This window comes from Molothrus aeneus, chromosome 6 (genome assembly GCF_037042795.1).
Source record: "Molothrus aeneus isolate 106 chromosome 6, BPBGC_Maene_1.0, whole genome shotgun sequence".
NCBI classification, from domain to species: Eukaryota; Metazoa; Chordata; class Aves; order Passeriformes; family Icteridae; genus Molothrus; species Molothrus aeneus.
In genome coordinates this window covers 53,416,102-53,437,559 of record NC_089651.1, presented here as the reverse complement: position 1 = coordinate 53,437,559, position 21,458 = coordinate 53,416,102, and the positions used below count along the sequence as shown (strand labels likewise).

The window sequence follows — 21,458 nt, the reverse complement described above, 5'->3', positions numbered from 1 at the left end:
GGTGAGCAGCAGTTCACAAGTTTTGGGGTTAAACCTATTTGTCTCTTTGATTTGGTTATTTTTAAGAACAATACTACCTACTAATTAGAATAGAAGCCATTCCAAAGTAAGTGAAAAGTGGACTTTAAGACAATAAAAATGGTGATAAAAATGATTTGTGCAGCTTTATTTTTAAAGAGAGGTGTTAGAAAATCCCACCTTGAACAGCTTTTTTTCACCTTTCCTCCATAAGAGACTTTGGGGGGAAATGGGGTATTTATTTGCTTCCAGCTCACTCATCCCCACCATCCTCTCTCCTTTGGAACTCTCTTGAGTTATTGGTGCTTTGAAACAGAGTTGATTCTTAATTTCATCACTTCACTTGCTGCCTTATTATTCATCTATCACAGAAAGAACTCCCTCATGTGCCAGGGACCCAACTGTTTATTTAAAGTGCTCCATTTTTGAGTCTCCTCTGAAACGCCATCCCTCTCCACACTCATTTTAGGGCCACCTCAATTACCAGATCACATTTACCTGCAGAGTATTGTTCCAATGTCCTCCAAGTCATGGCTTGAAAGGTGTGCTCCTGTTTCTCGTAACAAGTTAATCACTGGTATGTGCCTTTATGAGGAATAGAAAAAAATGAGAAACTGAGTGACTTAACCTTGAAAGTGACATTTCCTCCCTGAATCCAACATTGTCATATACACACACAGTCAGGGCAAGTTCTCACATTCCCTATTCCACAATCACAGAATCAATGAATCTTTTCCAAGGTGACAGATGTAGTAGACAGAGCTTCCCCCCCTCTCAAAAACTCATTCACACACTAAGCTCAAGGAAGTGTTAAGTTCAGCTCTGAAAAGGAAAGGGATGCATACCCTTCTCTTCCAAGAGTTCTTAGTGTCTTAACCTTAGTGCTAGTTTAATTTAACAGTAGAAATATTAGTAATTGAAATACATGCAAATAGGCAGAATTTTTATTACATAGCATCATTCCTGTATTTTAAAGAATACAGTGCCCATACATATCAGTCTTAAATAAAACATTGTGTCTTGCAGACAAGCAATGAATCTTTATGTTAATGGAGAAGCAAATCAGATTTTTAGGGCTTCAGAATGATGGTAAGTATTCTTATGAACCTCTGTAAAAAGCAGATCTTTTCCTAACTTCCTCCTCCCAATACCTTTATTATTGATTGCTACCTGGAGATTTTAGGAGGTCTTCCTTGTCCTTTCCTTTGAGATAAAGGGACAAATGGCACTGCCAGCCAACACCTACACCTTAGTCAGATGCTTAAGAAACTCTGTGGAAAGGCTCCTCTCTAAAGGTACTATTGTGGATCGAAAATAACATGACAAGTAAAATATCTGCAAAATACATTTTTCATAACTAACCTAGTGGAAGGTTTAGAACTAGGTTTGAAAAGGAGATGACAGAATGCTCCTGTGTTAAACAACTGATCTAGTTTACAAATCAAAACACAGGTTTTTTTCCTCCAGAAAGAGCATGATGACCCAGTAGATCAGGAATAGTTTCATAGTTCCTATTTTAAGTAAATTGCTATAATATAATACTTCAAAATAAAGAGGTAGGCTTATCATTTAATAGGAAATATATGAGTTTTTCCAACCAATAACCTGAAATATCATCTGTAGTAATTAAAAATTACAAAATGAGCTCACATGCACTTTCTGCTTAAGCACTTGGTGGCAGCCATGCGTCTTTCCATTTTTGAATTGGACTACTTTCTAATCCCTCTGCCTGTTTTTAGGAAACTCCATCTTCAATCAGAAGTTACTTTACAGTCATCCATATGAAGCCTATGTAAGCTTATATGTTCCATATAAGAGCTTTAGCTTCCAAACTAACCAAAGAACTGTACATGTGCTATAGGAATCATCTCACCTTTCCAAACACAGCTTATTGACCCTAGGAGACAGATTTTATTTTTTTTAATTGTACTTTGTTCCAATTGATAGCCAAAAAAAAAATTCTTCCTTTGCTTCATAGCAAAGCATTGCTGGGACAGCACACACCTCAAGTTTGTTCAGTTATCTAAAATATTTTCTCAGGTGGGTCCCTGACGACATAGCTCGTCATCCACAAGCATCTCCTTGAGCCAGCAAACAATGGCATCCTCTCCTACTCCTCCATCCATGGTAAGGCGTGAATTCTACATGGATGAATATTTTAGTTTTTAGTCTTAATCCAAGCAGTAATTAGCTGAAATGAAATTTGACCTGAAATAGATTAAAGCAGAACATGTCTGTTCACTCAGGCTCTCATTGGGTACTGAACAGAACATGGGGAGTGTCTGTTTACTCTCCAAGGACTGCCCTGGAGTGTTCTTCATTTCCCACCTTATACAGGAAATCTCAGCATGAAATGAGCATTTTTTAAAACAAAAGCTTTGCTATGGGACAGCACTAAAAGATAAAAGGCTGCAAAGCATGTAATGTGTGGTATGTTCCCTCAATGTGCTCCACCTATGAGGTCTGTATCTCTAGATACCAGCAAAAAGACAGATTTTCTCTTCCTGTTGTAACTATTTACTCCTTACTGGTAGAAAGAATCTCTCCAGAAAGCCCTTTACACACCACAGCCATTCCTGCTCTGAGTGGGACTCTGTAAATACCTGGTACAGACAGATTTGGGATCATTTACCCCACTCATTTAATTTAAACAGTAGATTTAAACAAGGAAAAAATAAAAGTAGTTTGAAATAAATTAAGTTTGTAAGCATTGTAACTGATAGTGTTTACAATAAATGTTTAAGTAAGTGTTTACCATAACGCATTTCTAAACAGAAGTACAATGTCCTGATGAATCATTCAAAGTCACATTTCTTGGAAAAACGGGAAGTGCTGTGCACTACTGCTTGTTAAAGACAGGGCAAGGGAGAGGAGGACTAGGGACAAATAGTAATGCAAAGTTTAAAAGTGTCAGATTTAGAAGTGTGGCTGTGAAGTCCAAGAAAGCAAACAGACCACCTGTGACATTCCCACCACTCAGCATGGAAACTATGTGGGAGGCAAGGCCCTGCAGCATGTTCCTGCCTGCACCCGAGCGCCATCGACATTCTGAACAAACCTCAGCCTCTCCTGAGCACCACTTCTGCTGCCTTGTACCCACCACTAGGGCACTGCTCATATCTCAAGAGGCTGGCTGTGAATTTTCTGACACTGTTATGTCTTAGGCACAGGAGAGGTATTTGTCTTTAGAAATTGTTTCCTTAAGTGCTGCTCTCCTGTGGCTTTACAAAAGCCTCACAAGGGTCACAGTTGAGCTGATCTGAAGTTCAGGTGATGTCATGAGCCATGAACTTCTTGGGAACAAATCAAATGCAATTCCTGTTCTGAGATGACAGCACAAAACCAAGAACAGAACTGCTGGACAGTCAAAGCTCAAGGTGCAGAGGGATGGCAACCTCCCCATGTCAGCCCTGGCTTGCACAGCTCCGTGCTCATTTTAGCCCCACCTGGTAATGCTTAACAAAAACCAAATGCTTAACATTGTCACCTGTGAGCTGTTCCTGACCCTCCCTTTTCTTACTGTGTTCTGTCACCAAACCATGGCTCTTGGTCAGACACAGGCTGTAGGAACAACATTATTCTGCATATGTTACTTGAGACAGCTCTTTAGTAGTATCAGTTATACCTCCCTGTCTGAAGGAAAAAACAAAAAGGCAAAAGGTGTTCCTAGTGTCTCCTACCTGCTAGGTTCCATTGCTGATGACACTGGACATTAAAACTCAAGTGTATACTACTATTTTTAATATATTTGTAGCAGACCATCTGATTTGGTGCAGTCTTCAACATTCAGCACTACGAGCAAAGTTTGAGTTCCAGGTAAAGACATCCACACTCTTACCAGTTCTTGAGGGCTCTGGATTCACAGGAATCCAGGTTCTGTACAGTACCTGTCATCCCAGGCCCTCACCTGGCAGACACTTATTAAAAGTGAATTGACTTCAAAAGGGATGAATCATACATGTGAAATTAACACACATGTAAGAGTTTGCAGGACTGGGGCCTTAGGCTGCACACCTTCCACCAACTCTCGTTAAAGAAATGCAGGTGTAATGTATATCCAAACTTGACTGGCTTCATTCTTTTTCATGCTTGCTCCCCTAGCAACCAGAATGGTTATGGCAGGATCAGCTTAGTTTCACTTATTTGGTTTTCTGCACGGTATCAGTGGGAATTTTGTGCTCAAACACAGTAAGGACAGGCTGCAGTGTGCTTCTTGGAGTCAATGGTAGGTAGATTTTCTCTCTGCCTTAGATTTCCTGAATTAATGTAAATGTAACCTTTCAAAATATCAAGTATTTAAATTCATATTTACGTGGGAGGTAATTTTACTACCTCTAATCTGATGTTCTCACAGCACTATATGAGCAACTCCCCATTTTCAACCTTTTACCACTGCTCTACAAGTAAATGGAAGCACTTTTACTACTTAAAATATACACAATTTTTATTCAAGACATTTTCCTGCTGAGAGAGTTTCTGTTATTAAAAAAATATTATTCTATTGTTTTGAAAATTAATTATCCCTTGAGGGTGGTGTAAGAAATTAAAGGAATGCTACTTATTTTGATATGTCAAGCAACTGGCCTAGATTAACAGTGGTCTGTTTAGCCTCATGCATAAAGTGAGTGAGACTACAGGCAAATTGCAGAGTTACAAGTGGAAAAGCGGAAATGCAGTAGTTTATTTCTTATTTAGAAAGAAACAAAGAAAGAGTCACTTAAAGTCAAAAAATGTAAGAGACTATCATTGACATATATCAAGTCACTGGTCTATCAGCTGACAGTGCTATGTTAAGAAGCTTTTAAGAAGAGACATAACTCCTGGTCATCTTTACAAATTAATAAATGGAAGAGAGAAATCAGTCATCATTATACAGGTTTGCATGCTGGTTAAAAGGCAAGCCACTGAGAAATGTTACATAAAAGACTGGAAGAAAGCTATTTTTAAGATGAGTGGATACTGTATTGCAGTTAAATGCCAATTAAACACATATAAATTCTCAGAAAATGGGATTAAGCTGATGCAATGTTCAGTAAAATTGAGAAAGTTACAATATTAAACAGTTTAAAGCATTGACTACTCATCATCATCAGTTCCCCCCCCTTCCCTCTCTGCCACTTTCTATCAGGATAATCTCTTCCCTTTCAGCTTGCAAGTGTTTAATAAATAGAATTTAAATACTTCTGTAGCAGAAATCTTTTTAGTGGGTATCTAATTACACACATATACAGCTGTCTGCTCTTTAGCATTCTCCTTTATATGCTTACCAGTGTGAAATGCAGTGTGAGCACACAGCAGATCATAAATACACATTTATGAGATTAATTCTAAGTCAACTCTTCCTCTCATTCCAACAGTAGAAACAAAAAGAGAAACTGAAAACAGTTATGGTGCAGTTTCCTTTTACAATTCCCTGCATCAAAATGGGTGTGCAGTTTTAAAGAGCTTAAGAGTCATAGTAGGAGTCTAATATAGGAGTGGCAATTCTAAGGAATCCAAACAACAAGCTCATGTGAAATTCCTCAGGCGGTAGATGGGTGCGGTAAAAAAAGTAGGTGCCTGATTTGCAGGAACATCTAATAGTATCTAATGCTTTAGCATTTTCTCACATTGGACCAGAGCCACCTCTATTCAACTCCAAGGTTATTTGTTTGATTTGCTGTTGGGCTTGTTTTTGCTTTAAGACTGCAGAGCTTATATATTCATGAGGAAAAGCAGCAGGCACAAAGCAGTTTGGGACCATGCAGGAGGAATGGCAATAGCACAGCGCGGCCACGCCGCACTCCAGCTCACAGCCAGAGAGCTGCTGAGCTTCTGCAGCTGCTCTTGGAAACAGAGGAAGCCTTCAAGTTATTCCTGCAGCCCATGGTAATCCAGGACTGTCAGACCTCCCAGGGAGCTAAGTGCAGCTTGACAGACCAGGTGAACCTGTCAACATTAGAAAGCTGTAGGAATATCTGGCGACATTCACCCAGAAAGACCATGAAAATTCAATCCATCTGAGCTCTTTTACAGAAAAATTGACTCTTCTCCTGCCATGATACAGACTGAATGTGAGATAAGGAGCTGAAAGTGGATCAAAGACAAGGAGAGATTATGGTGTGCAGCTTCTAACATGCTGGAAGACCAATGGCTCTATGAATCCCCAGGCAATACAAACTAAATCTTAGAAAATTAACTTCTGATTACTGATAACTTTTATATTCTGTGATATGGCCATTCCTTAGGACTATACAACATGGAAGAGACCAGTAAAGAGCAAGTCCATGACTACCATTCAAGAACTGCTGACATTCGTAACAGCAGGAAGAGGAAATCCACAAAGCAGGCAGAGCCATGCAACCATCCCATATAATTATGAGTGGGTGGAAGGGGAAAATCAAAAAACCAGTCATCCAGCAAGAGACTCAGGAAAGCACTGGTGGAAGGAGAAGATTAAAACATGTCAACCTACCGGTATATTTTGTGCCAACTGAAACAGTCTGGTCTTGATGAGAAAGGGAAGGGCAGAAAGAGAACAGACAGCCCATGGTTCTGCACTCTCACTTCTGACAATCAAAAGGAGTGATCAGTTTGGCTCTGTTTTATAAGGAAGCTTCACAATAAAGAGTGGAGCCCTGAAATTACGGACAAAGTCTTGGCAGGAGGACAGCAATAATTACCTTATGCTAAAATTCTGCATGCATACCAAGTTGTTTGCTTTCATTCCACGTTATTTAAAAAATCTTTTCATTTAGGCTAGTCACATCCTTTGAAATAAGCTGATATGTGTTATTTTAACTGCTGTCATTTACACATGACTGCTGAGACCAGACAAGACCAGAACACAGGGTGGATGGAGTTGAAATCAAAAATGGCAGAAGGTTTATAAACCTTATATGGAGCAGCACATGAATTGTTACCTGAACTTGATGGCGTTCATCAGTGGGGTAGATCCATATCTGTCTCTGGCATAAACAGTTGCACCAGACATCAACAAATACTCAACTAAGGGCAGGTGCCCTTCAGAGGCTGCAATGTGGAGGGGAGTTCGGCCGTCGTAGTCTCCACAGCTCAGGTTTCCACCCTATAAAGGGACACATCCTTCACATGCCAAAAAGATAATGGCTGTACATCAAGCTGTTGCAAACGTCATACAGTAGCATGTATACATCACATTTTAATTCTGCCACCAAATTGTTAAGCCTGTCAAACATAAAGTTTATCTTGCAGCATTGTTTTAGTGCCAATAAAGATATTTATTCCACCTCCTGCATGTTTTCCACTGAAATATATTCTTTATTACAGCACACTATACAGCAGTTTTGTGCCTGTAGACTGCTAATTGTTCTTGTCTTAGTTAATTCCTACTTTCAAGATATATTTATCATTTCTTGAGGCCCATTACCAAAATCTCAATAGTAGGGCAAACCAAGGCAAAGAGGGGGAAAAAAGAAAAGAGATGACATGGAAATGCCTGTTTTTTCTTTGGGTATAACCCAAGTCAGAGCTCTGGGGAGAGACAGAAATTTTGAATTAGCACTGCACTGTGTTTTGCTTAAATATAATCTTCAAGTTTGTTTTTTATTCCTGACAGATTTACATCCAAAAGGTGGATACTATGAATATGCATAGAGAAAGTTAAGCGAAAAGAAAGCAGCACAAATCATTTTAAAATGTTCCAAAGTTAGCAGATAAGAACTTGCATTTTAATCTACCTGTATTTTCACAGTTCAAAAGAAAATGTAAACAGCTGAAAACCAGAGAGGGACAAGAACATACCAGTTCTGAAAGGCAAAGACCAAGAAGTCTAAAAACCATTTGTAACTGTCATAGCACCTTGACTCTACAACTTAGGTTGTCACTTTCCATGAGTATGGCTTCCTATCATCAATTACAGTTTTATTTTAAAATTAATGTTTTGTACATGCTGTTCATTCTACATTACCATTTCTGCTATGGCTCTTAGTGCATCTATGTCACCCAGTTTAGCTGCAGCACAAGCCAAAGGTGGGATTAATGCATCTCGTACGGCTTCTAACTCCTGCGAAACAAATAAAATTAAACATGTAATAGCAGCCTCGCGTCTAATGCGATCGACACCCAAGTCATAAAAACACTGCCCTTGCTTTCATGTAAAGTTTCCAAATTAGTTATTCGTATATTTAGAAATGGTAGCATTTAGTTCTTGGAAGGAAGGAAGTCTTGTGTTTATCTTACATTTTGTCAGTTGCACATCCATAAGATTTATACTCCTCTCTGGCAGCACTACAAGTACCTGATATCTTTATAAACCATTTAAGGTGCACAAACTAATTGCCATCTCTGTACTGCCATAGCTACACATCAGTACAGTAGGAGAAACAGTGCTGGGGGGAGTTGGAAAAGACCATGTCCTCAAGACTGGATCAATTTTATTAATGTTATTCCTCAGATATTTGTGTAGCCTGTACTTTCAAACCTACACTGACAAGCCTCCTAGGCCCCCTGAATATTCTCCCTTTTCTCATGCTTACTAAAGAAGAACTAAGGAATACATTCAGTATTCATTAGTTATTAAAAATCCCATCCTCCCTGAACCTAAGTCAAGAGAAAAGTGAGTATTTGTATAACCAATACTTTATTATCTAATTTATATTTATATTATATTTTCTAATTGGGCAGGACTACACACCATAAATTACACTTGTGTAATGCTTCCTTAGTATCAGCTTTCTATGACTGCATCTACAATTAAGCTGTTTTACCCATTATTATTTGGATTGCTCCAAACTGTCAATACATTTGACCACAAAAATATAAAGCAATTCTTCATATCACTGATACCCTGAATTAGAGCATCTGTCTGAGGCTTGTTATTGCAACCAGCCAGCCAAGAAAGTAATCCCAAGAGGGGGCTACAAAGGAGAGGGGGAAAACATTAATATGTTTTTAATTAAAAACATTTTAGTTATAGAATTGTCATTGTGTCCTTTCTCCCTAACTCCATATTCCAATTTTCTTTCAGCTTTGCTGTTCATCTTTAATCCAGGCTTATTTAACTCAGTTTACAGCTTTACATGATACTAATTCTAAAATATTTAAGTATATACCTCCTTGCTGCTGATACTTAGAGATTTGGCAATCACTTGAATAAACTTGCTATCTCTCAAAGAGATCTTGGCTCCTGTGGGTACAACAGTCATTTCTCCTCTTAGATTCTCACTCAGCATCTGAAAAGCAAGCAATCAAGCCCTTTGTTAGCAGAGGAAAAAAATGGTGGTAGTCTAATAAAAAAAACCTTATAATCAAGTTAGAAAACTGTTTGGAGGAATTATGGAAACTAATTGAATGCAGACAAAAGATTAAAGAAATAGTTACTGTCCCATGCAGACTGCACGTTTAAAAAGACAAAGGAGGGAGAGAGACAGGCAAACAAAACTTTCTTCCAAAGCAAAGAAAACCAAAATAAGCACATAACAAAACACCCCAAATTTTAGAATATGTGGAAAAAAGTTCCCTAGTGGGGTAGGCTGCAGCCTGCTTAAAAACACAAAGATAATGAGTAATGAGCAGAGTGAGGCTTAAGACCAGAATATTCTGAAATGCTGCTGCCTCTTGCCAGCATTCACAAACCTCAGGACTCCTACACAGACTGTGTACATAGAGCTCAAAACAAAGCCCAGTGCTGCCTGTAGACAGTCATGTATTTCCATGGGTTTCCAAACAGCTCAATTAGCCCTGATTTTGTTACAATTTGGACATAGATCCAGCTTTGAATGCAGAAAATCTACAGTAGTAGCAGTCATTCAGTATCCAAACAGCCATGTAACAATTTGTAGGATGGGTGCCTCCAATATAACTGGGAAAAAAACCCAAATCAAAATGTAAAAAGGTCAGCCAATTCATGTGTAGAGAGTACTTGAATAGGGCAATAAAGAAATGAAAGTACTCTAAATGACAGACTCTGGGAAACTTGGAGAACACAGATAGAAGCCAGTCATCAAGAAAAAGCAACTAGTTTCCTCAATTCTGACCATTTTACACACTGGCACTCTTTCAGGAAAGGTTGCTGATGCAGCTATAAAGCACATAGTTATTTCAATTAGAATTTTAAAAAGCAGGATTGTGAAAGTTTGCAAGAAACAGATGTGATGTTGGCAGGAGGAATGCCCCAGGTTTACTTATGTCTAGGCATGCCTTTTATTAAAAAAAAAAAACCCTCCAAGAGCTGACAACACCATAGCTGTCTGCTGGAAGAGTCCCATATACATGTAACTCAGAGGATACCAACTGCTTTGGCACACTTTTACAATTTGACAGGTCGAGATCATTGCTTTACACAGGTAACCTTAGCAATTGGCACCTGTGCTAAATGCACCCAGTACAAAACCCTGTGTGCTTATTCAGTCCTACCAGCCCTTCAGACATTTGTATGTGTCTGGGGGCACATTCCTTGCTCTTCATGTTGAAAAAGAATCCCAAAATAACCACGCCAGCTTCAGGAGAGCTTCTGTCTCTTGGGAGACTATTGTTTGGTGATATGTTTAGCTGAAGATATTGCCACAGACAACATATTTCCAGGCTTTCTTCTTCTCCTGGTCTCTATAACTCATTCCTGCCCAGGCAATGCAGCATGTTGTTGTTCCCTTGGTTGTGCCAGTGCAATTGTTTGTGGGTCTGTACAATGATTCAAATGAGGAAACCAATCCTGCATAACTCAAAGAAATTGCAAAAGTTTTTCTGTTTTTCATACCATATAAAGGAGGTCCAGCACACCACCACACAAAAACTGTGTAGCACAATCCAAAGGGCAGCACATGATAATGCAGAATTATCTTGTGACATGGTACCTAAAACAGTTTATCATCAAATCCTCACCTGAGTAAGTCAGCTATCTCATCTCAGCAAACTGGATCTTGAATTAAGTTTTAACTCACACACCCAGGCAAGACTGGGAAGGTTTCTCCTGTCCCAGTTCAAATAATCTGCTGTGCAAGAAGATTAAAGTGAACATTTAAAGAAACCAAGCTAGTGTCTGTGTGTTCCAGGGTCCATGAGTGTGCCAAAGGGGTCTCAGTGAAGAGCTGGGGTTTCTGAAGTGCAAATGTGTAGGAACACAGTTTGTGGTAACTGGGAGTGCGGCTGGGCCAAGCCTCATCCCCAGTGGGCACAGCTGTGAGCAGCAGGTGAGCAGCACTGACAGCAATGAGCCATGGAGTGCCCAGGGACACTGACCAGCCACAAAGGGAGCACAGGGCACACAGGTGCACTGCATGAACCGTGAGGGGGATAAAAGGCTGGGCTAAAGAACCCTAAGAAGGGTGGCTGCTTTAAGCATTCTGAAGTTGTATGGTGATACTTTGAGTGTTATGGCCCTCTCAGCTCCATCACAAATGCACAAACACATCCACTACCCCTGCACCTCACAGCACTGTGTCACCTGCCAGGCATGCCCTTGCACAGAGCATGTTCTGGGCATCCTCACCAAATACACACACAGGTCCTCCTCCTCCCATTTCTCAGATTTAGCAAACAACTGCAAGCTCAGAGACTGAAACTGTGTCTAAGCACAGCAAGTGGTACTTTCAGCCACTGCACTTAGCATCACAGGTATCCAAATATGTTTGTCTCAAGTGCTGCTACTGGTTGGAAGATGTGGAGCATGAAATAATGATCAGGTTTGTTATGGTTTTAATAAAAACAAAGCACCATCATGAGATACACATGTGCCTGCAGTGTTAAGTCTGGAGTGACTCATCATGATGTCATCTCCCAAAGTGTCAGGATTAAGATTTCACTACATACAAGCACAGATATTCATGCATCCCTGCAGAATACTGCTCCCTTATCTAATTCATAGCTATATGCTCCTTGTATTAAGGGAACACAATAAACAGCTATTTAACCTGCAGGGAAAAAAGCCTGATTAAGCAACCAATAAACAGTAAGAACATTTTTAAAGGGACTCTGATTTTAAAAAGAGTTACAATTGGTTCTAGAATACTCCTCTACTTTTTATGTATTATAAAGTGTATCTCCTCTTAGAGAAATAAAATCTAATACTGTTATGAGTAATGCTGTAAAGGAAGAGGCTGTAGGCAATATTTATTTTCAGAATAAGCCTTGTGTGAATGAGTCTGGGATGAAATCTTCACCACACTAAGATCAGTGGCAAGATCTTTGCTGACTTCAGTAGGGTTGGGATTCTGTCTCTCATAAGAACTTCCACATAGAGTTTTCAGTACAAAGTGTCCAAGCTAGACTACTAACATTTAAAGATGGCATTTTTATGACTCAGTTATGGTCTTCACCTGACTTATGCAGAAAATTCTTTTCTCTCCCTATCTTCATACATTTGTTTGCTTAATACTACTTTCCATAAGAAAAAAACCAAAAACATGGGCTGTTCACATTACAGTTCTGGAACCAACTGCTTTTAAATGCAAGAGAAGCTCAAGGTATGAAGCTAAGCAGAAGTTAGCACAGTAGATGTGAAACTTAAAATCTTTCAAGGTCACACTGAAATATTTACCTGCCTCTTCTCCTCCCAGCTAAGGTTTCCCTTGCTGAGCGTGTATGAGAGTTTAGTTAGGGCTGCCTCTGGTGTCATATCACCTCCAGGAATTACTCCAGCATCAGCGAGAGTCTGAATAAAAGGGAACAATGATTCTAATTAGCATAGCATTCAGAAATACCTGCACATGCAGAAAAGGTGTTTGGAAGATGAGTAGCTACACAGAATGCAGTGTGCAGCCAAGCCTCCACTCTCTTGCTCCTCCTACTGCCACTGTAATTTTTGTACTTTTAGTTATCAAATACCAAGCAAATTCTAGAGAAACCTGAATAAAGATGACTTTTACTTTAAATTCCTTTTCCTGCAATAGCACTGAAGAATTCCACCAAATGCTTGCCACGGTCGCTTACCATGCTAAAAGGGAAAGGTTACAGGTCCATATCAGCTATCTGCAGAGTTGTCAGATTCCCTTTATTGAAAAGCTGCAGTTACTCTGTTTTAACCCAGTGGCATTTTGAACACTGCCAAGTAGGCTGTTCTCACACAGACATATTTACCATTCTTTTATGGGGCATTACTTTGGATGAATTCCAGCACTACAGCATGCTCACAGCAGGAGTGCTTTCAGATTCTTGCAGGCTGTGCTAGCAGTGTATGATTTAGAAGATACAACTAAAATATGTAATTTACACAGTTCTGACAAGAACAACTGAAAAAGATGACCTTTTGACTTATCTTTCTGGTAGTTAAAAAATAAAATGTCTGAACAAAAGCAAAAAGAAGAAGGATCTTTGCTATGATCAGCAAGCCTTGTAGGTGTACAAGACAGCAAAGACAAAGGAGATTTCAGATCTCTTGTCATTAAACTGTACCTGGGCAAATCACAGATCACCTTCTTTGCCATAATGTCATGCCTCACAGTAAAGCATCTTGAACTAGGTTCTTTGCACTGCATTTTCCCTTTAAATACCTTGTATAAAAGCTTCAGCTTCAAAACTTGTTGTGGCTTAACTAATATTTTCAGCAAGATACAGAGCCTAATTAGCTCATTAACCACCTCCGGGAGACCCAGAGTAACATTTTTTTAAAGTCCCATGGGAAACCATATACAGAGAAGGTGAGAAATACTTTCTGTCCTGCAGAGCTAGCCAAAGAACAGTTAGGGCTTTTTCAGTGGGTTTGTGAAAGAGGAGGAGGAAGGGATTTCCCAGCTTCCTTCCTATACCTAAAGTCCCCTCAGTTACAAGTTTCTACTGTATAGATGGATCAGAGGCCAGACATTCAGTTAATTAAAACAAACACTTCAAGGGAAGCCAGGGACTCAGCTGACCTACCTGACTAGCTCAAATGAGTAAAAACTGGCCCAGCCATGTGCAAAGACCTTTGAAATATTTCATTTAAAGAAAAATCAAAGTAAAATTAACATTACAGCAACTTTACAGCATTCACTCATGATACTTCCTCCACCGAGCAGTTCCTGATGAAAAGGAGAAGGCATTGAAAGAACAAGTGTGAAGTAATTTTGTAGGACTTGCCTTGGTCAGTGTTCTTCTCACAAGATGCCAAGAAAACAGGGCAGCCTCCAGCAACTGATGCTGAAGCAACATAGAACAAACTCCATACAAAAAATGGAAGCCAGAAGGGAACACATTTCTACACAGTTTTAAAGTGGTTCAATAATACATGTACAGAATCTTCTAATTCAGTATATCAACAGTCTGGATCAGAGTGCAAAAAACCATTTTAAGTGTCTACTTGGAGAATCTTTTAACCAAAGCATAGGAAAGGGGTTTTCCTTCTTCTTTCCATAAATTTTAGCAGTTCATTTCAAGCAGAAGAGCACATAAAACCTGGGGTTCATTTTCATGTTGTTTTTCAAATATAAATTTGGTGTCTTTTATTGACTTGACTGCTTTTTCTCTTCTGAGTGAGCTGTTCTATATAATCTGCATATTCCTACAGTATTTGCTACAAAGCATGAGATCTTTGCAAAATCCACTAATTCTCAAAACATCTCCATAAAGTTATGCAAAAGTTTTACCAACATCCAAATAATTGCCCATATCAGAAAATAGCAAGTTTGGATACTAAGGAGGTATAAAGAAAGTCTTACAATATCCATTTGTATTGGATACTCGAAACAGTCCTTCTGCAGATACTATCTAAAGCTGTGTCAAAACCAAAGCTAAAAGAGGCAGGTTTCAGCACCAGACCAGGGTATTTAGGTTTGCCATGCAGTCAAAAGAGAGGCTGGCTCTGCCAGACTAGTGGTTGCTCCCAACAAAACCAGGTGTCCAAGGCAGAGGGATGAGTCACCCTCTGGTAGTGCTTCTTGGCTCTTTAATATCTGGTCCTTTTCTAAAGGCCAGTTAAACCAGCTTCCCTCACACTAATACATGCAGCACATATTCTTACACAGCTTTGTGCTCTTATTAGTCCCAGTGATGTTGTGTTTTAGTACACAACTTGTGGTAGAAACACACTACAAAATTCCCTGAATATTAACAGTATGTACACAAAACCTACTTTAAGCCAACCTCTGTGGGTGAAACGAAACTGATTTCCATTCTTCAATACAGACAATTCCTTAGATACTGTTCTCCAATCTCACTCTGAATTCAGTTGTACTTTCAGTCAAATAAAGAACTGGGATTTGGAATATTGCTTGCATCTACAGGCTTTCTTCATGCTCCTACAATTGTAGCTAAGCAACTGTTATCCTATCAAATACTACTCTATTTGATCATCTGACCCCTAAGCTAGCTTTTAGCTCAATGGAATCCCTCTGAGAGAGATACTACAGATCTAATGCAAAGTATCCTGGAGTGCTGCACATGACAGGAGTGAGCAATCACTAATTTGGGATTTGAGCTGCCTGTTTTGACTATTCAGACCAGGAGTAACAGGATATTGTTTGTAGATATGTGTTTAAATGCTTCCAGCTTAAGATTTTTCAGACATAGTTATTTTATGAGCAACAACTTTACAGTTAGTAAACCTGGTTTTATACGCTGTAACTAGTGGAAGTTTAAAGCAAGTGTCAGTGGGATGTTTGTTTTCCACAGCAGTGGGGAATGAAGCGGTTGCACCACCCTCACCTGCCCTGTAGCATAGACTGTTTTAACAGCCCCACGCAAGCACTGCGTGCAGTTCAGAATCACCACTTTGCGCTCAGCTGCTCTCCTCAGTTCTTCCAGCAGATCTTCTCTCTTGTCTGGGGCATTGCCACTGCCATAAGTTTCGAGTACTATGCCCTCAATGGGAGGCTGAAGAAATGCTCTTACCTGGTTATAAACAAGACAGGGAACAGAGACAAAAGGGATGTTAGGTCATCCTTAACATTTTCACGTATGGCAGAGCATTTTTAAGAGTGGTCTGTTCCTGCTATAGTCTTACAGGCTCTCATGCCTTACAGTCTTCTTACACCTTTCTGTGCTTCCTTTTGCAATAACTGAGACTGTGCAATAAGCTTTTTAAAAATGAGACTTTTCCTCTCTGGCTTCCTTTAAAATTTCTGGAGGGTTAGATTTTAAAATAAACTGGTTTGTACAGTCATTAGCTGATGTGAAAAAAGATACTATTGATCAAGTGCCATTAACAGGCTGTACTGTTGCACCACTGTTTGGTGCAACAAAAAGGTACAGTTACACTTATGAAATAAATGTTGAATTATTAACTGAGATTAGAACTCCACACCCCTGCCCAGATTTTTTTGCTTTAGCAAAGAGTTTAGTTAACCAATGTCTGCCTAAGAGACAGAGTGTTTCACCTTTCAGGAAAGAACATTCTAACAAAGCATGAAGTTTTTTAAACCCAAACCAAATTGATTTAACTCAGAGCCACTTATATATTCTGGGCCAGTTGACACTGAAGTAGATATTGTGCCTCGCTGTAAGAGAATGCTGTCAGAGGATGCCTAGCAAAGTCCTCTTCCTAGAAAGATGTATTTTCAACCACCTAGATATTTCCTTGCTGATCACATATGCTAAATGCAACACACTGTAAACCCCCATGAGGCTAACTATGCAGTTGGTGTTTTATTGCAAATATACCACCCCTCTGTCTTTCCATCTGCTCATATTCACCTAGAAAGAATACTGATATAATTGGGGAGTGCTGCTTAAACTACTGGATTCAATTTAAGAAGGCAAGAGCCACAAAAGACCTGTCAATTTAATGGAACTAATATTAGACAAAAACTTAAAGACTAATTTACCTAAAATCACAGCCTGCAAAATAATTTCTAAAGGGAAAAAAATTGCACTTCTCATTTTCAGCAGCAAAATCCCACTTTTCATTTTCAGCTCTGTATGAATGCTGAGGGTCATGTGAACCAGCAGTGTGAGACAAAATGAACCTTTAAAAAAAAAAAGAGTTGTAGAAATAATCACACTCCACCCACCATATTCTCTATTCTTTGACAAGATATCTATTAATAGGCCTCAATATGCACCAGGATAATATTTTCCTAGTCACTGTAGCTTGCACCTCTCTAGAAAACCACACTTGACCTATTTATGAGTCCTGGTAAGAAATTAATTTTAAGTTCCAGAGCCCAGGCAGTTTATGCAAAAGATATTTGAAAAGCTTTTATCATTTATGGCATATGGAAATAGGCTTGAATGCCCTGATATTTCAGAAAGATGCTTATCAGAAGAAGACATATGCTTTCCCTTCCCTCCAAACCCCAACCACTGCTCCAAACAATGCAAATTTCCTACAAATATTTGAACATCACTTCAGCCATTTCCAAAGTGAAGTGGGGACACTTACAGCAGCAGCTGTGATTCCTGGGAAGATCCTCAGAAGTCCAACATTCCTGTTCATATTGGTGTGAACTCGGAATTTCTTTTTGGTATTGGCTCTCCAAACCGTTTCCCAGTTTACTGTTAAGAGAAGTGGCCTTTTTAATTTAATATTAAGACATCATATTAAGTACACTTGTAGTACTTGATTCTTACAACTCTGTTTTTAAAATTGTTCTTAGGCAGGGAATTCATGAAAGACAACACACTTTTTAAAGAGGAAATGAAGGCTCTTTTAAGACAGAAGAATTAGCAGCTGGTCTGGCATAGGTGAGATATTTACTTGTCATACACTGACCTGAACTTCACTGTTATGTAGTTGGCCTGATACAAGCCTGGATTCATGTTTGAAAAATAGACCTTGATCTTCTCAGATGTAAGAGATGACAAATGCAGTTACTGTTGCTGCTGATCACCTCCAGAGTTTATTAGGTAGTTATTAATGATTAAATAAAATAGCAAGGATTCAATTAACTCTGATTATACATTTAGAGCCAGAAGCCAGCTGTTTAACTAATAGTTTGTTTGTGTTGCATTATTAGAAGCCAAGTCATGCATTATTGATTTCAAAATTTTACTACTTCAGTGTAGGAGTGCAGCATTGGTAACGCTGACGGCTCCTACAAGGCAGTGGAAGAGCTTTAACAAACAGCAGCCAACAGCTCAGAGGATTGTGCCTCCATGAAGATAGATCATGCTGTAAAGCTGCCTGCTTTCCCTTCATGAGCTAAGCTTTTGAGATTTTGGAGAAACTCCCAAGCAGCAAGACAGATAAAAGATCTGCATGCATAATGCCGACTTGCTCTCAGCCATGCAGAGAGTTACTCACACCAATTACGGTTGCAATTTCTTGCAATCAGCAGACAGCCACTTCCAAAAAAAATATAAAAACCAAGAATAAATTTAAAAGCCTCAGTTCAGCCCTGCTTTATTGCCACACTACCAGAGACACTAAAAACTACATAATCCATTAAGTCAGGACAAAAAATAGCATTCTCCTATAAGACTCTATGAAATTTTCTTCCCTGTCAGCAACTAGAGTCTCTTCTTTCTAAAAACTGCCATAAGCCATTAACCAGGTCACAAGCAGTTGGCCTGGCATTTCTTTATCCATCCAGTCACACTTCAGCACATGGATTCCTACCGCCCTGGGAGCGGGAGAACAGAAATATAAACCATTTCTGCAGCTTCTTTCTGATAAATGTCCAGCATGATTCTGAAACCACCTGGCTGGACTTAGTAGCTATCCAAGTAGCTCTCAAAGGCTTCCAAGAGCTTTCCAGAGCCATTTAGAGACCTGCAGGAGGAACCCAGGGAAGTGCAGAGCCTGTGCATTTGTTCTGCATGAGGTTCATGGGCCTGGCTAACCACATTCAACATGAGCACTGTAAAGAAGCAGCACTGTTTAGCAATAAATCCATTCCTTAAGCCTTCTAAAAATAGGTTAATTCTTTAAAAGCAGCCTCCTCTATAAGAAGGGGTGGCAATAAAATTGTATCACAGCTTGCTTTTCTTTTATCCTCCATAAGGTAGGAGTCCCTGCCAAAACTTCACAAATGAATTCTACTACGTTTGGCAACTGTGAGCATCCCTGATGCCTGCAACCAACTTGAAGAATGAACTGAGGAAACCTGCCTTGGCATGGAGCACTAACACACTGCCAAAAACAGAAGACCAAGGAAAGAGATCAGAGGACAGGTTCAGAAGTCAGACCTACACCAGGCCTATACCTGTACTCTTGGAGTACACTCTACCAAATAACATCTCCAAGATAAATTTAATGCATGCAGACATAGTATAGTGATGTAATTCCAAATTATATTAAAAAGAAGATAAAGATTGCCCTTCCCCTGAGTTAACATTCACTTGGTCATGAACCTCATCAGCCTACATAACGTGTTTGGTGCTGCAGACTCCACAGATGTCAGTTTTCCATTTGCCAAACAAATCTAAAAGGCAGAAAAGGCAGATGTGATGCAAGAGCCAAAGACAAACAAATATACATAGAAGACCGATTTCATCTCAGATTTACTCAGAACTGCTGTAAGTGAGGCAGGACACCATGCAGGGGAAAAAAGAAATTAGAACACACCCTTTGCATCCTCCATCTCAAAGTTTACATCCCCAAAAAGGAACAGTATTTATGTCACATAGGTAAGTTCGAGCATCTTCATTGTACTGAATAAACCAGCTGTCTTGCTGTGTCATGTCACACAGCAATCTTCTTCTTTTGTTAAGTCAAAGAGCCCATGAACATAAGAATAACTAACAGTTCTTAAGTAAGAAATTCATATACAAGGAAGTGAAGTGCAAAAAGCTGCATCTCTTGGTGTTCACACCTCTTTTTTATCTTATGGGTAAGAGTGATTAATTAGGGATACTCAGTTTTGGCACAGCACAGAAAACAGTAACCTGCTCTGACTTGGGTGGCCTGTGCTTGTGAAGAGTTTAACAGATACAGCACAATGCATCATGTAAATTGGGATTCAAAAGTGAGGAACAAAGACAAGCTAGCTACTGGTGTGGCACAGCAGAAAGAACGTTCCTAAAGCAGTATACATGAAATAAAGAAGTAATGGCTATTTACAGACTATATTCATAATGGCTTGGGATAGATTGTTCTATTCAGGGAGACTGCATTCAAGATATTAAAGCCTTCTGTTTACTCTTCCAAATCAAACCATCACATAAACAATAGTCTGATATTTCCAATCTCTCCCTCCATACCAAACACTACAGCCTCTTATCCTGGGGTGACTTTATGATGGTTGTATCATACTGCCAAATTACTGCCAAAAAATTACATCCTTATCTTATGCAGCTTTATTCACACACATACACAAAATATGGTGATTGGGTTAGTGCAAAAAAAACTCCCAACCTGACTTTAAAAAAAAAGTAACTCTACACAGATCAGAAAGCAGAAAATCCCCCTGCTGTTAACACAGTGCAGGTTTCAACTTATAACAGGAGAGCAGCAACTCAGAGTGACACCTCCCTTAGGAGTGGTGACTGAATTCCGAGTTATGAAATCAAACAAGAAATACAGCTTTTCTTGATTGCAGAGCTGCAGACAAACAGCAGTGCTCTCTTCTCATCTCTCTCTGCAGGGCTATGGGTGAGCCCTACCATTATATAAACTGCCCCAGAGTTCACTGTGATTCACAGCAGCAGCAGCTGAGGAGTGGGGAGCACAGGCCAACCCATGGCTGCAAACTCCTGCAGGAGGCAAATGAGCACAGACCCCCTTTCTTGGCAGTTTGTTATAAAACAGTCAACATGCATCTTTGGGAATTAATATTTCAACTGACTGGTGTCATTGCAACAACCAAGATGCCTCCTTAGAAGGGAGCAGGGATGGGGACCAAAAGCACTCCAGTGGAGAGAGCTGGTATATGCCTTCATACATAAATGACCTAGGCTCTCTATATAAATTACCAACTAAGATGCACACTGTGCCAGTGACTAACAGCTTCTCTCTAATGAGATTTGTGGGTAGATGAGCCCAAAAGGGCCTTCTAACTGTCTGCTGCTGTGCCACATCTGCTCACACAAGCTCTGTCCCCTGCACAGGTTGTCTTTCATCATGTGGTCCCACACACATGCACCACTCCAGAAGTTACATGCATGTGGGATGAAATAATTCCAGCCACAGTAACAAAGCAAGTTTCATGTGTGCTTCATTAGAACAATCAAGAATAAAGCAATCAATTACAAAATATGCTGAGAATCTTTACAGATCTCAAGAGAAATAGTCTTCCTTGTCTCTTCTGTTTTCAAAATATGGGAGAAATCAGGTAATGTATTTTATCTGATAAGCTTTGAAATTTTAGAAATATTTCTAATTATTTTCATACTGTCCATTTTATACAGAGATTTCTGATTCTGTTGCAAAAGTATTTCCCATCAGCACTGGGTTTCTTACTCAGGAGTGGGCTAGAATTTTTTCATTTCTTACAGGATTTTCCTGTGCTAAGTTGGAAAGCCTAAGGAAGTTGATACACTTGCTCATCTAGAACTGGGTAACAACTCCTATGCAGTGCTAACAAAGCTAAGGATCTGGCTGAGAACACAGCCAGTTACAGGATCAGAAATCCACTGGGAGGCTCATTTAAAAGGGAACAGGATAAGAAATGGATATCATAAATGAAGCAGAGAAC

The 21,458-nt window shown here is 39.5% G+C and overlaps 1 protein-coding gene across 1 annotated transcript in view; it reads right to left on the bottom strand.

Moving 5' to 3' along the window:
• Positions 1-21,458, bottom strand: part of ASPG (asparaginase) — a 44,669-nt gene that overhangs the window by 7,885 nt on the left and 15,326 nt on the right. Inside the window, exons 7-13 of the mRNA XM_066551798.1 lie at positions 17,267-17,379; positions 15,592-15,777; positions 12,512-12,625; positions 9,090-9,209; positions 7,946-8,041; positions 6,921-7,084; positions 517-603 (exon numbers count right to left, since the gene is read on the bottom strand). Of these exons, the coding sequence (XP_066407895.1) occupies positions 517-603; positions 6,921-7,084; positions 7,946-8,041; positions 9,090-9,209; positions 12,512-12,625; positions 15,592-15,777; positions 17,267-17,379 (880 nt within the window). The remainder of the gene's footprint in view (positions 1-516; positions 604-6,920; positions 7,085-7,945; positions 8,042-9,089; positions 9,210-12,511; positions 12,626-15,591; positions 15,778-17,266; positions 17,380-21,458) is intronic.